A 12,494-nucleotide genomic window follows, 5' to 3' on the forward strand; every position below is an offset into this window, starting at 1 on the left:
TGCCAGTCAGAGAGGCTAAAATGAGCAAATCAGAGGCCTCTAGATGCTGGTGAAGATGTGGAGAAACGGGCACCCTCCTACACTTTGGTGGGAATGTAAACTGGTACAGCCCCTCTGGAAAACAGTGTGGAGGTTCCTCAGGAAACGAACAATAGAACTCCCCTATGACCCAGCAATAGCACTGCTAGGAATTTACCCAAGGGATACAGAAATGCTGATGCATAGGAGCACACGTATGCCAATGTTCATAGCAGCACTCTCCACAATAGCCAAAACATGGAAAGAGCCTAAGTGTCCATCAACAGACGAATGGATCAAGAAGATGTGGTTTTAGCTATACGATGGAATACTACATGGCAATGAGAAAGAATGCAATCTGGCCATGTGTAGCAACATGGATGGACCTTGAGGGTGTTATGCTGAGTGAAATAAGTCAGGCAGAGAAGGACAGCTACCATATGTTTGCACGTATAGGAGGATTAGGAGGAACTTAACAGAGGACCATGGGGGAGAAGAAAGGGAAAAATAGTGGGGAAGGGGGAGGGAGGCAAACCATGAGAGACTCTTGAATGCCAGAACAAACTGAGGGCAGATGGGGTGGGGGGGAGTGAAAGGGGGGTGATGGGTATGGAGGAGGGCACTTGTGGGGATGAGCACTGGATGTTATGTGGAAACCAACTTGACAATAAACTATGTTAAAAAAATAATAAAATAAATTTTAATTCCAATATAGTTAACCTACAGTGTTACGTTTGTTTCAGGTATACAAGATAGCAGTTCAACAATTCCATATACATTCCTCAGTGTTCCTGATGGTTAAGTGTACTTTTAATCCCCTTCACCTATTTCACCTCCCTCCTGCCCCTTTGTGAACCACCAGTTTGTTCTCTATAGTTAGGTGTCCATTTCTTGATTTGCCTCTCTCTTTTTTCCTCTGCTTATCTGTTTTGTTTCTTAAATTCCACATATGAGTGAAATCATATGATATATGTCTTTTTCTGACTGACTTATTTCAGTCAGAATTATATTCTCTAGCTCCATCCATGTTGTTACAAATGGCAAGATTTCATTCACTTTTATGGCTGAATAATATTCTGGATTTTTATGGCTGAATAAACATAAGTATTGATGGACACATGGGCCGCTTCCATAGTTAGCTGTTGTAAACAATGCTGCAACAAACACAGAGGTACATGTACACCTATGAATTACTGTTTTTGTATTTTGGAGTTAAATACCCAGTAGTGCTATTACTGGTTTATATGGTAGTTCTATTTTTAAGTTTTTTTTTAAAAATACTTACTTGGGAGAGCGCAAGCCAGGGAGGGACAGAGAGGGGGGGACAGAGGATCCAAAGCAGGCTCTGTGCTGACAGCAGCGAGCCTGATGTGGTGCTCAAACTCAAAAAATGCAAGATCACGACCTGAGCCAAAGTCCAACACACACTCAACTGACTGAGCCACCGGGGTGTCCCTATTTTTAACATTTTGAGGATCCTCCATACTGTCTTCCACGGTGGCTACATCAGTTTGCCTTCCTACCAACTGTGCACAAGGGTTTCTTTTTCTCCACAGCCTCACCAACACGTGTTTAGAACTCAACTTTTGGGATACTTGGGTGCCAGTTGGTTGAGTGTCTGACTTTTGATTTTGGCTCAGGTCATAATCCCGGAGTCATGAGATTGGGCCCCATATCGGGCTTCATGCTCAGCATGCTTAAGATTCTCTCTCTCTCTGCCCCTCTCCCCCACTCATGCTCTCACTCTCTCACTAAAAAAATAAAAATTTAATAAAAATTTAAAAATACTTAAAAAATTTTAAGAACTGTAACTACTTGCACACCAAGTTCACATGACAGAATGAAAACATTATTTTATTTAACCTAGATCAATGAGTTTTCTAATTTTTTTTTAATCTAGTCAGCTATGCTTATACCTTGGGTGAACAGAACTAAATTAGGACAAGGGCAGAATAATAATCCTAAAAAAGGAATTATTTTTGCATAGAAAAATGTTTCTAGCTATCCTAATAACCTGTTTTACCAAAAATTTAGATTAAGCCAAAGGGTAACATCAAAATAAATACATGATAAAGTAAAAAAATAATATGTCAAATCAATAAATTACTCACAGGAGAGCCATCACTCCAAGTAAAACCCTCTGAAGGACTTCCATATGTGAGTCCCAACCAGAACAGTTCATGGTAAGTTCCGGTAGCCCTGCAATTAACAAGACATAAAGAGAGCTCATACTATTGGATGAAATAAGTCTGGTTACTTAAAGAGATTTGTATGGTAACCTAATGAGACAAATATGAGAGCTAATCAAATTTGAAAGTTATCTTCAAAACCTAAATGAGTACACAGGTAAAAAGATTCAGTGACTATAAGCATTATGCAACTGTGCATTTTGGGAGAGCCCTGAAATATCCTCAAAGGGAACCACTATTCGAGAATATATAATTATAAAACATTGAAAGAAAGTCATTCATTTATTCATTTAATAACATGTATTGAGTGTCTTGTACTTCTATAGAGTAATTTATCACAGGATTTCTATCTATAAAATTAAGCATTTGTAAGTGAAACTAGATTTAAAAGGTCCTATGGATTTGGGATACAGTACAGCCACTCAATGTAGCATCATGAGCCAACAATTTCTGAAATAGAATTTTCTCAACACCATAGCATCAAATAGGTAAAAGGAATATTACATAAAAAAGACACTTACGCTATTAGTCTCCATATTGTTTGCTGTTCCTCTTTGTTATTGATACTGGCTAGGTCACCGCCCAGAGCTTTACAAAAATCTCGAGATTCAAACCATGTTTTCTTCTCATGTTTTCCTTTTGCAAACAGCTAAAGACGATATAGTTTCAGAAGTTATTTTATACTTCATAGCTTATCAAATAAATAATTATTTACTTTCGATGAGATTTCATTTTATAGATAGAAAGACATTGCAGTGGTGTAAAACAATGTAATTCTCTTGGTTGAAAATCAGTTTAGGAGTATTTGGGTAATAAACCAGATAGGATGGTTTCATTGAGAAGAGATTAGAAAATAAAAGTATTTCATAGCGCAGGGGTAATTAGATAAAAATCTTGGAAGTTATAGGCATATGGTTAGGTATACAGCTCATTGTAGAAGACAGGATTAATTTGGTTAGTTGGGAAAAGTAGCATCGAGATAAGAAAGAGAAGAACACTTGATACAGAGAAAGTAAACGAGTAAGGAAAACCTCAAAGAAAACAAAAATTGTGGCATAGTTTGTTACCCTGTCTAGTTTGAACAAAAACACCTGACAGTCTTTCAGTCTTTCATTGCCAGTGTCTTTTGCAACTGTTTTGGTTTTTTTCCTTACAATTGCATATTTTAACAACCATTGGAGCACACATCACAAAAGACACTTACTTGGCCAAGCTTCCAAAAAGATGGGTTATAAACTGAACTAAATTTTAATAGATTATATGATTTAGGGAATATCTTGAATTATCCAGAGGGCTACAGTGAAATGGAATCCCAGACTGGGAAACACCGATCAGTATGCAAATAGTATAGGAGTCCGCTGTATCCAAGAGTTTTGTGATTTTCATTCACTATTTCTCACAAGTCATGTCCCGCACCATCACAGGCTTGTGCAAAATGGGATTTGCTTCTGATGGACTAAGACTGCCCAGCTGTCACCAAGCAACCCAAGGCAATCTTCATCTTGACCCTAACCTGAGCTATCTGGACAAAAGTGCTTTGAGCGAGCTTTCACATCATGAACTCCCAACACTTCTGTGGGCATTCCAACCTGCTAGATTGTTAGACTTCATTTTCTTAAATAAATTTACTATCACCTAAATTTTAATAATAATTCCCACATCTTAATATGTACAAAGATGGTCTATATATTTCCAAACAAACCTATGTAAGCACCCCTAAAACTATATAATTTTCTAATGAAGTACATATTTCAATGTGTTGAATGTCCACTGGATAACATCTCTACCAGAACTCACTTCCCAGATCTGGAGAATTCTACCACTTCTCTCAAAATCCTCCTATAGATCTCCATAACCTATCACCCCCAGATGAATGGCTGTGTATAGGATAAACTTGGTCTTTGTGTAGTAATTCAAAAGTATCCAGATGCAATAATAAACACCTGATTTTCTTTCAATCCTCTCCTGTCTTGGCCCAATACGTTCCCTTCTGTGTAAATTATGCATTTAGTCCTGACTGGCCAGTCAGGATTGAACAGTTTAGCAACATCTACTGCTAGGAGTGGGAATGAGTAACCCAACCACCTGTACCCCTTGAGCTACAGAAGACTGAATAGTCTCGTTCTGATACACATTAGTAATTCAAGTTTTCCCTCAGCCTTACCTAGCTGTCTTACAAGGTACACCATGGCCACATGCCACCAAAGGGCCTGAATAAAAGAGGTCCTGGGAGTGGGGTGCTAGAGAATAATATCATTAAGTGGTAGATAAGCACATTTCCGTATTTGACTAAGTCTAACTTTCTTGGGAAAGGATATGACTTACAAGAGTGAAAAAAGACCCAAATGCATAATTCACTGAGGTTTTTGTCTCTTTGTTTTGCTCAACTTGACCGCATAAGGAGAAAATGGATGGTGTGAACTTGGAATGTAATAAACGATAATGAAATATCAAATCGTCATTTAAAGGACACTGAACAGCCATATGCCCGTACTGAGTCATGCCCTCATTGCCCATCGGGCATAACAACCAGGGGCTAAATCAGAACAGTGGAGCATTACCTCTGAGATGCCTCCGTGGCATTACTGTTAGCTCATTTATCAGTGCAGTCACCTAAAAGCTTGGGCTCTAAGAATAGGGTAAAATGAGCCAGATGAGGGGAGACAGAAATTTTTGTGCCAAGTGCAAGCTCAGACAAGGGTAAGGAAGCCTAGGAGGGGCAGTGAGGGGGTGGTGAAGCAGAGCGAGTGAGGAAAGCTGTTGTGAGCAGTGTTCAAGGGTCTAAATGCAATGGTCATTAGCATGCACCCAAGGAGAGCTTTTCAAAACACTGAACTCCGGGGCCCCTTCCAGATTCGTAGCGTCAGAACTTCTACAGGTAGAGCCTGAGTGCTGTGGTCTGTGGGGTCCGTTTGCATTCCTCGTGTGATTCCTGAGACTGACACACAGTCCACATGCTTTATTCACTTAGCAATTGATAGTCACCTTGAAACACAAGCTCGATTTACTGCTGGCGCCCCATTCCTCAGGACATTTCGGTTCGGGAGTTGTTGTGGGCTCTGGCGGGCGAGTTACTCCTTCTGCCCAGTGTTTGCACACAAATTTTGCTTTTTCTTCACATCTCAAAACATCCCACAAGCCCCCAGCAACTCCGGTTCTCATGGCCACACATCCTGCTTTTCGCCCTGTATTCAACACATAAAGGAAAATTCACTTAGCAGGAGCTACTGACGGCTGGCCCTGCTCGCGGTTCAAACCCAAGGGTCAACCAGTGCGGTACAATCTTCATGGGAAGAGAGTACACAGAGGAGAAATTCCTGCAGCATTTGGCAACTCATTTGTACTATTTTTGAACTATTATTGACCTTTTATTTGTGTGGCCAAAATCACTAACAGAATTATGAGCTCAAATGTCAGGGTTTTGATAATATTTTGCATTCCTTTTTTTTTTTTAATGCTTTATTTATTTCTAGGAGAGAGAGAGAGAGAGAGAGCGTGAACAGGGGAGGGTCAGAGAGAGAGGGAGTCACAGATTGAAACAGGCTCCAGGCTCTGAGCTGGCAGTCAGCACAGAGCCCAACGCGGGGCTCGAACCCACGAACCGCGAGATCATGACCTAAGCGAAAGTCGGACGCTTAACCGACTAAGCCACCCAGGCGGCGCCTCAATATTTTGCATTCCTAACATCTGGCAGGGTGCCCCCTCCACGTATATATTTAATGATACAATAATTTTAGTACAACAAAATTGACCATAATGGCAAAATAGTGGTTTCATGGAGGTTTTTTCTTTTTTTAAATAAACTTTTTTAAGAACTCTTCCCCCCCCACCCCCACAGGTTTGGAGTTCTCTCAGAACAGAAATTCTTCACATACTTCAAAGAGAGATACAACTGAGCTAGAGATTTTAGTTACTGACTGAATACTCAACTACCCTCGAACTTGCTTCCTCATCTTACAATGCAATATCACTAGCTCTACCTTACAGAGTAGTGATGAATGCCAGCTTTCATGGATTAAAAAAAAAAAAAGCATAGAAAATAAGGACTATAATGAGCTCAATAATTTATAAATCTGTTTTACAGTTGTTGTTATTTCCAAATATTAATTCATTCTGAGAGAACTTTGAAGACAGTAGGAGTCTTTGTTAGAATGAGATATTTTCTTATTATTACTCTTTTTTTTTAGATTTATTTTAATGTTTATTTATTTTTGAGAGACAGAGCATGGATAGGGGAGGGTCAGAGAGAAAGAAGGAGACACAGAATCTGAAGCAGGCTCCAGGCTCTGAGCTGTCAGCACGGAGCCCTATAGGGAGCTTGAACCCACAAACTGTGAGATCATGACCTGGCTTGACTGACTGAGCTACTCAGGTGCCCCTTAAGGGACATTAAGTGTCTAGAGATAAATCTCAAAGTTCTGGGGAGGCACACCTTTTTCAAAACATTTTCTCTAAGATCTCTGATCTTATAATAAATGTTAAAAAAATTTTTAAAAGAAATAAAAATTAACATCACCACTCCTACTGATACTTAAAAAAAGTATATAATCAGCTCTTATTCTCCTGCCCAATTTAAAAATAAACTGAAATCATACAGGTTTTCAGAACACTTAATAATTCACCCAAAATCGCGCTATCCAAATTACTGATTTTCTTTATTTGTCAATAATTTGAGAATACAAATTAAAAGAACTTCTGAAGATCAGGACTTACTAAGCCAAGTAGTAAATCCATGCACTTCAGCACACAGTCTTGCTTTAGCGTTTAGCCTGGACACAACCAAACATTTGCTGTAAAGGACATGGAGGTTCTGCACGGTGTCCCACTGAATAATGTCATATGCTAGGATACCAGCGTATAAAGAAGGCAAACAGTCCTTCAGAGGCTGTTTCCAGAACCACTGACTAGGGAAGACAAATCGAAATTGACAGGGAGGCATGGTGGTGTTCGTGCAAATAGCACAGATTTGGGAATTACACCGGCGAGTCTAAATCCAGGCTTGGAATATTTCTAGTCACATAAATTTTCTGAGTTCCAGTTTCCACATACCTTAATTTGCCTTAGAGGTTTCTTCTAAGGATAAAACAAAATCCAAGATATATAAAGGGCAAAGAAGGGCAGCATACACAAGACAGTGTAATCATGATTCCCTGCCCCACCCCTGAAACATACTAATATTTCCACTCACCTCTGCAGTACCAAATTTTAAATCTCTTTAATATAGTTTTAAGTTTACAAAAATAAGTTAACTATCTGAAACATCTGTGCTTATTTAGGATTTCATAAATATTTTTCAAACAGAGCAATACCAGACAACTAGTAGTTTACCTTCCCTGTTTTTTTGACCGCTGTGAACTAATTAGAAAATTTTTAAAAAGAATGAAATATAAAATGCCGCAAGCACAATTAATTTACGTGGTGTCTTTGGAAAGGTACACGGAGGGATACTAGGCTTTGCCCAACGCACTTGTAGGGTGAGTGAAAACCTCAGCCCCGAGCACTGTACATACCTGGCATATCTGAATTCCAGTGGGTAAACTGAACGTTTTCCTCAATGGTCCACTGAAAGGTGCCTTTGTTTTGTACATCTGAAAGTCCTGTCCAAAAATATCTTTCAGGCCTCAATCCAACCAAACTAGTTAGATATGCTTGTTCATATCTTAAAAGAAAAAAAATTAACTACATTTTAGAAATGTGATTTTTTCCAAAGAGCAACATACAAAACATCCTAAGTAGGTGTTGGAGCTGTGATTTAGTTGGTACTTCAAACATATTGTGTTTTAAATTATATGTCATTTAAATTATACAAATTTCTACTAAGGAAATGAGAGGGAAATATCACAGAGCTGACTGAATAAAATTAAATATACTCAAACCGTGTCTGTCTATTCCTCACCAGGCCTTCCCCTAAAAGAATTCTGCAAAGGCAAACTACAGCATTCTAAAACACATTGTTTAAAAAATTAGCCCACTTTCCAAATACTTCAAATGCCCTAAACAGTTTTTGGTCAAGTCAATTCTGGGGTCATAACATTATCAAGGATGATACAGACAGAAAAATCTGGGTGGATTTCCCCCTCACATTTTATTGTCTTCCTCAGGTCTGACACAGAAGGGAAAATTATTGAGAAATAATAGAGAAGCAGAGATTCGATCTCTAGAAAGAACTGGGAGAAGAATCACAAATTCCCACATTTCCTCTTTGGATCTCATCCATGTGTTTGGCATAATCTGCCAATGATACAATTTGGTTCATAAAGCAACCAAAGTTGGCCTTCACTGATAAACATTAAGTAATGAGGCCACAATGTAGGCAAAAATCTTTCTTTGGAGAAAAAAAAAAGTGAAAAAGTGATGTTCACAGTGTCTAGGAACAAAGAGAGGTGTGTGACTCCAGAGAATGCAGAGAGGAAATGTAGAGGTTATAGTAATGGAATGTTTACTTGACTCTAATCTGAATAATTTCATTCTCTCAATTGAACAAACAAAAAATGTTTAAAGTCCTAAGCTCAATTTCTCCCAAATGTCTAGAAACCAAATTTAAGTACAGTTAGCGAGCTCCTGAAGAGAACTATAGAAAATGTGAGGGAAAACAAACCTAAAATATAGGGAAATCTCTGCTCCAATAAAGCAAAAAATCAATAAACCAACTGATTCGTTGATCAGTCAAGATTAATCTGCACATAGTGCAGATCAGAACAATAGCATTCTTTACATTTTATCAGGTGTGCCTTGAAAGGCCAATGTATATAACTTATTGTATTAAAACTCAATGTGTTTTCACCTTTTTATGACAAATGCACATCTTCAAATTTCTTGGGGCGCCTGGGTGGCTCAGTTGGTTGAGCATCCCACTTCGGCTCAGGCCATGATCTTGTGGTTTGTGAGTTGGAGCCCTGAGTAGGGCTCTGTGCTGACACCTGAGAACCTGAAGCCTGCTTCTGATTCTTTGTCTTCTTCTTTCTCTGCCCCTCCCCTCTCTCATGCTCTGTTTCTCTCTGTCTCTCTCTCCAAAATAAATAAACATTAAAAAATAATTTTTTCTAAGTTTCTTCTGTGCCTAATCTAGTGCTTTGCAAAGATTAAGAGAAAAGTAAAAACTAAAACCTCAAAGATGTCTGGTACTCTAGAGGTCAAAAGTTATATAAAATACTCTACATCTATGTGATTTTTCTGGACCTATCAGTCTAGCAAAACTAGCAAAGAAAAGAAGAGAAAAGCAAAGTAAAGAAAAAGAATAGAAGAATGTAAGGGAATAATAAAATATTCACTGAATCTCTCTACCCTCTTTTTTGGTGGAGAGAGTGGTAAAGATAGAAAGTGGCATTTCTGAACCAATAAATTCTAGTTTTTCTGCTTTCAGAAATTTGATATATACTAGATCAGAAAAAAGTTAGGTCCATAAACTATGTTTACTAGAATATTACTTTTCTGAAATGAAATTATAATGAAATTATATAATTCATATAATAACATAATGAAATTATGTGACTGAATATTGCTTTTGAGTTCTAAAAGGAGCAAAATATTTTATAGTACTTACAATGAAGAAGCTAAATACGGATTCTTTGGATGTAGCATAATTTTCAATGCTACTACTTCTGCAAATCATACCTCAAGATCATATGTAATTTACAGAAATTTAGAGCGTGTTGATACTTAGGCTTCTCTGGGAACATTTCATTATTTGACATGCATTAAAATAGAATTAAAACAGTTGCATACCTGTCTTCAACAGTTGTTAAGTAAGCCTTCTCATTTACACAGGTTTGGTTTGCTTCTGTAAATGTTGACAGTGTGTGTCCAATCAAATAGCAGTAGAAGCCATGTCTTTTCCAGCCCTATTAATGTTATCAAGCAGATTATCATGGATATTTACTAAATAAAATTATTTTAATAACTCCCCCATCATGAAACATAAATTGTCAAATAACAAAGGTATCTAAAGAGCACAAATCTGAAAAGTTCGAGATGCAATGACAATTATTTATGTGAATAAAGAAAAGAGTAGAAGTGTATTGTTCTTCATATGACAAATTATGACACAAAACTAGGGGCAGGGCATTCATTCTCTCCACTTCTGAGATATTGTCTAAAAACAGCAATTTGTGAAATGCTTACTGGGGAAACGGAACAGAATACCCAAGATTTCAGTATCAGAATAGGTAACCACAGGAAGTAATTGTAGAGTAGCAAGCCTAGTTGCCTACTGANAAGATGATGACTATAAAACTGTATCTTCTGGTCCTGGAAGAATACTTATCAAACTTCTGGCAACACGATTTGGCATGGCTCCTTTCCCATCCATAAAACACACAGAAATGCTAAATAAAAACATAACAATAGGGGCACCTGGGTGGCTCACTGGGTTAAGCATCTTGACTCTTGATTTTAGCTCAGGTCACAATCTCACAGTTTGTGAGATTGAGCCCCTCTTCCAGCTCTGTGCTGATAGCATGGAACCTGCTTGGGATTCTCTCTCTCCCTCTCTCTCTCTGTGTGCCTCTCTCAAAATAAATAAATAAATTTAAAAGAAAAACAATAAAGAAAAAGCTTCCATACTAGAGTTCAAGACAAAGAAGAGGATATCTCTAGGAACCAAAAATCTATAGAAAGCTAAAACACTAGAATGGGAAATACTCAAGCTGACGCTGTACTTGCCCTGCCGTGCACCAAACTCAGATTAAGGTACTAGGGTCTGGGACAGGGGTACTAATCTCCACACAAATGAGTGTATTTGGCCATCAGCCCCCCTGAGGCAGGGGAGTGGGACTGAAGTCCTTACATAAAGATGGTACCCACTAAGGGGAGCCCCACCGAAAAAAGGACAGTGAAACACTCTACTCACTGAACCAAGAAATGACAGTTTCTTGTCATCTTCCTGGGGTTCTTGGGGCAGGGAAAAAAATTCTTCTGTTAAAAAGAACTACCAATTCTGTGCCAGAGATGGGAGTGTCCCAACTCGACACTATTCGCATCGCATTGAAAGCCACAGCCAAAAACATAAAATAAATCTCAGTCTACAAAAGGAGAAATTCCTAGTCATTCAGAGAAGTCAAATGCAGAAACACACAAGAGAAATATTTCCACAATAGAGGTCATGTAAGACTATGGCTTTTAAGGCTTGGGGGGGGGAGGGGATGGGCACTGATTGAACCAAAAATTGCAAACCATGTGAGGCTCACGTTCAGGGAAAGTCAGTAGTTGACTTTCTGGAAAAAAAATATAAAAGTAAGCATGCTTCAGATGCTATAACAAAAGAAAACAAAAGAAGACAAAGAAGCAGAACGAATAATGAAAGAACAAAACGTTATGAACAGAGAAGAAGAGAATGTGAAGACATAACAAACAGAATTTCTAGAAAAGAAAACCATAAAGTTAAAAACTCAGTGGCCAGATTAAATATAGAAATGTGGTTTTAGAAAGATTAGTCAATTGAATGAATGTAGCAGAGTGATGAACTTATGAAAAGCAATTTAAGAACACAGAGAGAAAACACAGAATAGAATGAGAAGGTGGAAAATCAACCTAAGAAACATTGAATCACCAAATAAAATTAATGACTGATCATTTTCCAGATTTATAATTAAATTTTTTAAACATTTATTCATTTTTGAGAGATACAGAGAGACAGAACATGAAGGGGGAGATGCAGAGAGAGAGGGAGACACAAAATCCTAAGGAGACTCCAAGCTCTGACCTGTCAGCACAGAGCATGACACTGGGCTCGAACCCATGAACCAGGATATCATGACCTGAGCCAAAGGTGGAAGCTCAACCAACTGAGCCACCCAGGTACCCCAATAATTTTCAAGATTTAAAAAGAAAGAGATAAATTCTGAAAATGAAGAAGCACACTGAGTACCAAAAAGAAGAAAATTAATCTAAATCTCAACATACTGTACTAAAAGCCTGCAGAATGGCAAAGACAATGAGTACATCTTAAAATCATTCAGAGAGAAAATACAAGTAACCTTTTTTTTAAAAGAAGAACTAGGGACGCCTGGGTGGCTTAGTTGGTCAAGCATCCCAATTTTTGGGGCGCCTGGGTGGCTCAGTCCATTAAGCGTCCAACTCTCGGTTTTGGCTCAGGTCATGATCTTGTGGTTTGTGGATTTGAACCCCTCACTGGGCTTTGTGCTGACAGTTGGGAGCCTGGAACCTACTTTGGATTCTGTGTCTCCCTTTCTCTGCTCTTCCCCTACTTGTGTTCTATCTGTCTCTGTCTCTCTCTCAAAAATGAATAAACATTAAAAAAATTTTAATAAGAAAGTGAAAAAGAAGAAT

At 38.3% G+C, this 12,494-nt stretch overlaps 1 protein-coding gene across 3 annotated transcripts in view; it reads right to left on the bottom strand.

The window, feature by feature from the left end:
• The window catches only part of MRC1 (mannose receptor C-type 1), a 101,025-nt gene that overhangs the window by 35,628 nt on the left and 52,903 nt on the right, over positions 1–12,494 (bottom strand). For all 3 annotated transcript variants that reach the window (XM_077772459.1, XM_077772458.1, XM_077772460.1), the window contains exons 10-14: positions 9,933–10,048; positions 7,718–7,866; positions 5,193–5,392; positions 2,729–2,856; positions 2,130–2,217 (exon numbers count right to left, since the gene is read on the bottom strand). In XM_077772459.1, the coding sequence (XP_077628585.1) occupies positions 2,130–2,217; positions 2,729–2,856; positions 5,193–5,392; positions 7,718–7,866; positions 9,933–10,048 (681 nt within the window). The remainder of the gene's footprint in view (positions 1–2,129; positions 2,218–2,728; positions 2,857–5,192; positions 5,393–7,717; positions 7,867–9,932; positions 10,049–12,494) is intronic.

This window comes from Crocuta crocuta, unplaced genomic scaffold (assembly GCF_008692635.1).
Source record: "Crocuta crocuta isolate KB4526 unplaced genomic scaffold, BGI_CrCroc_1.0 scaffold96, whole genome shotgun sequence".
NCBI classification, from domain to species: domain Eukaryota; kingdom Metazoa; phylum Chordata; class Mammalia; order Carnivora; family Hyaenidae; genus Crocuta; species Crocuta crocuta.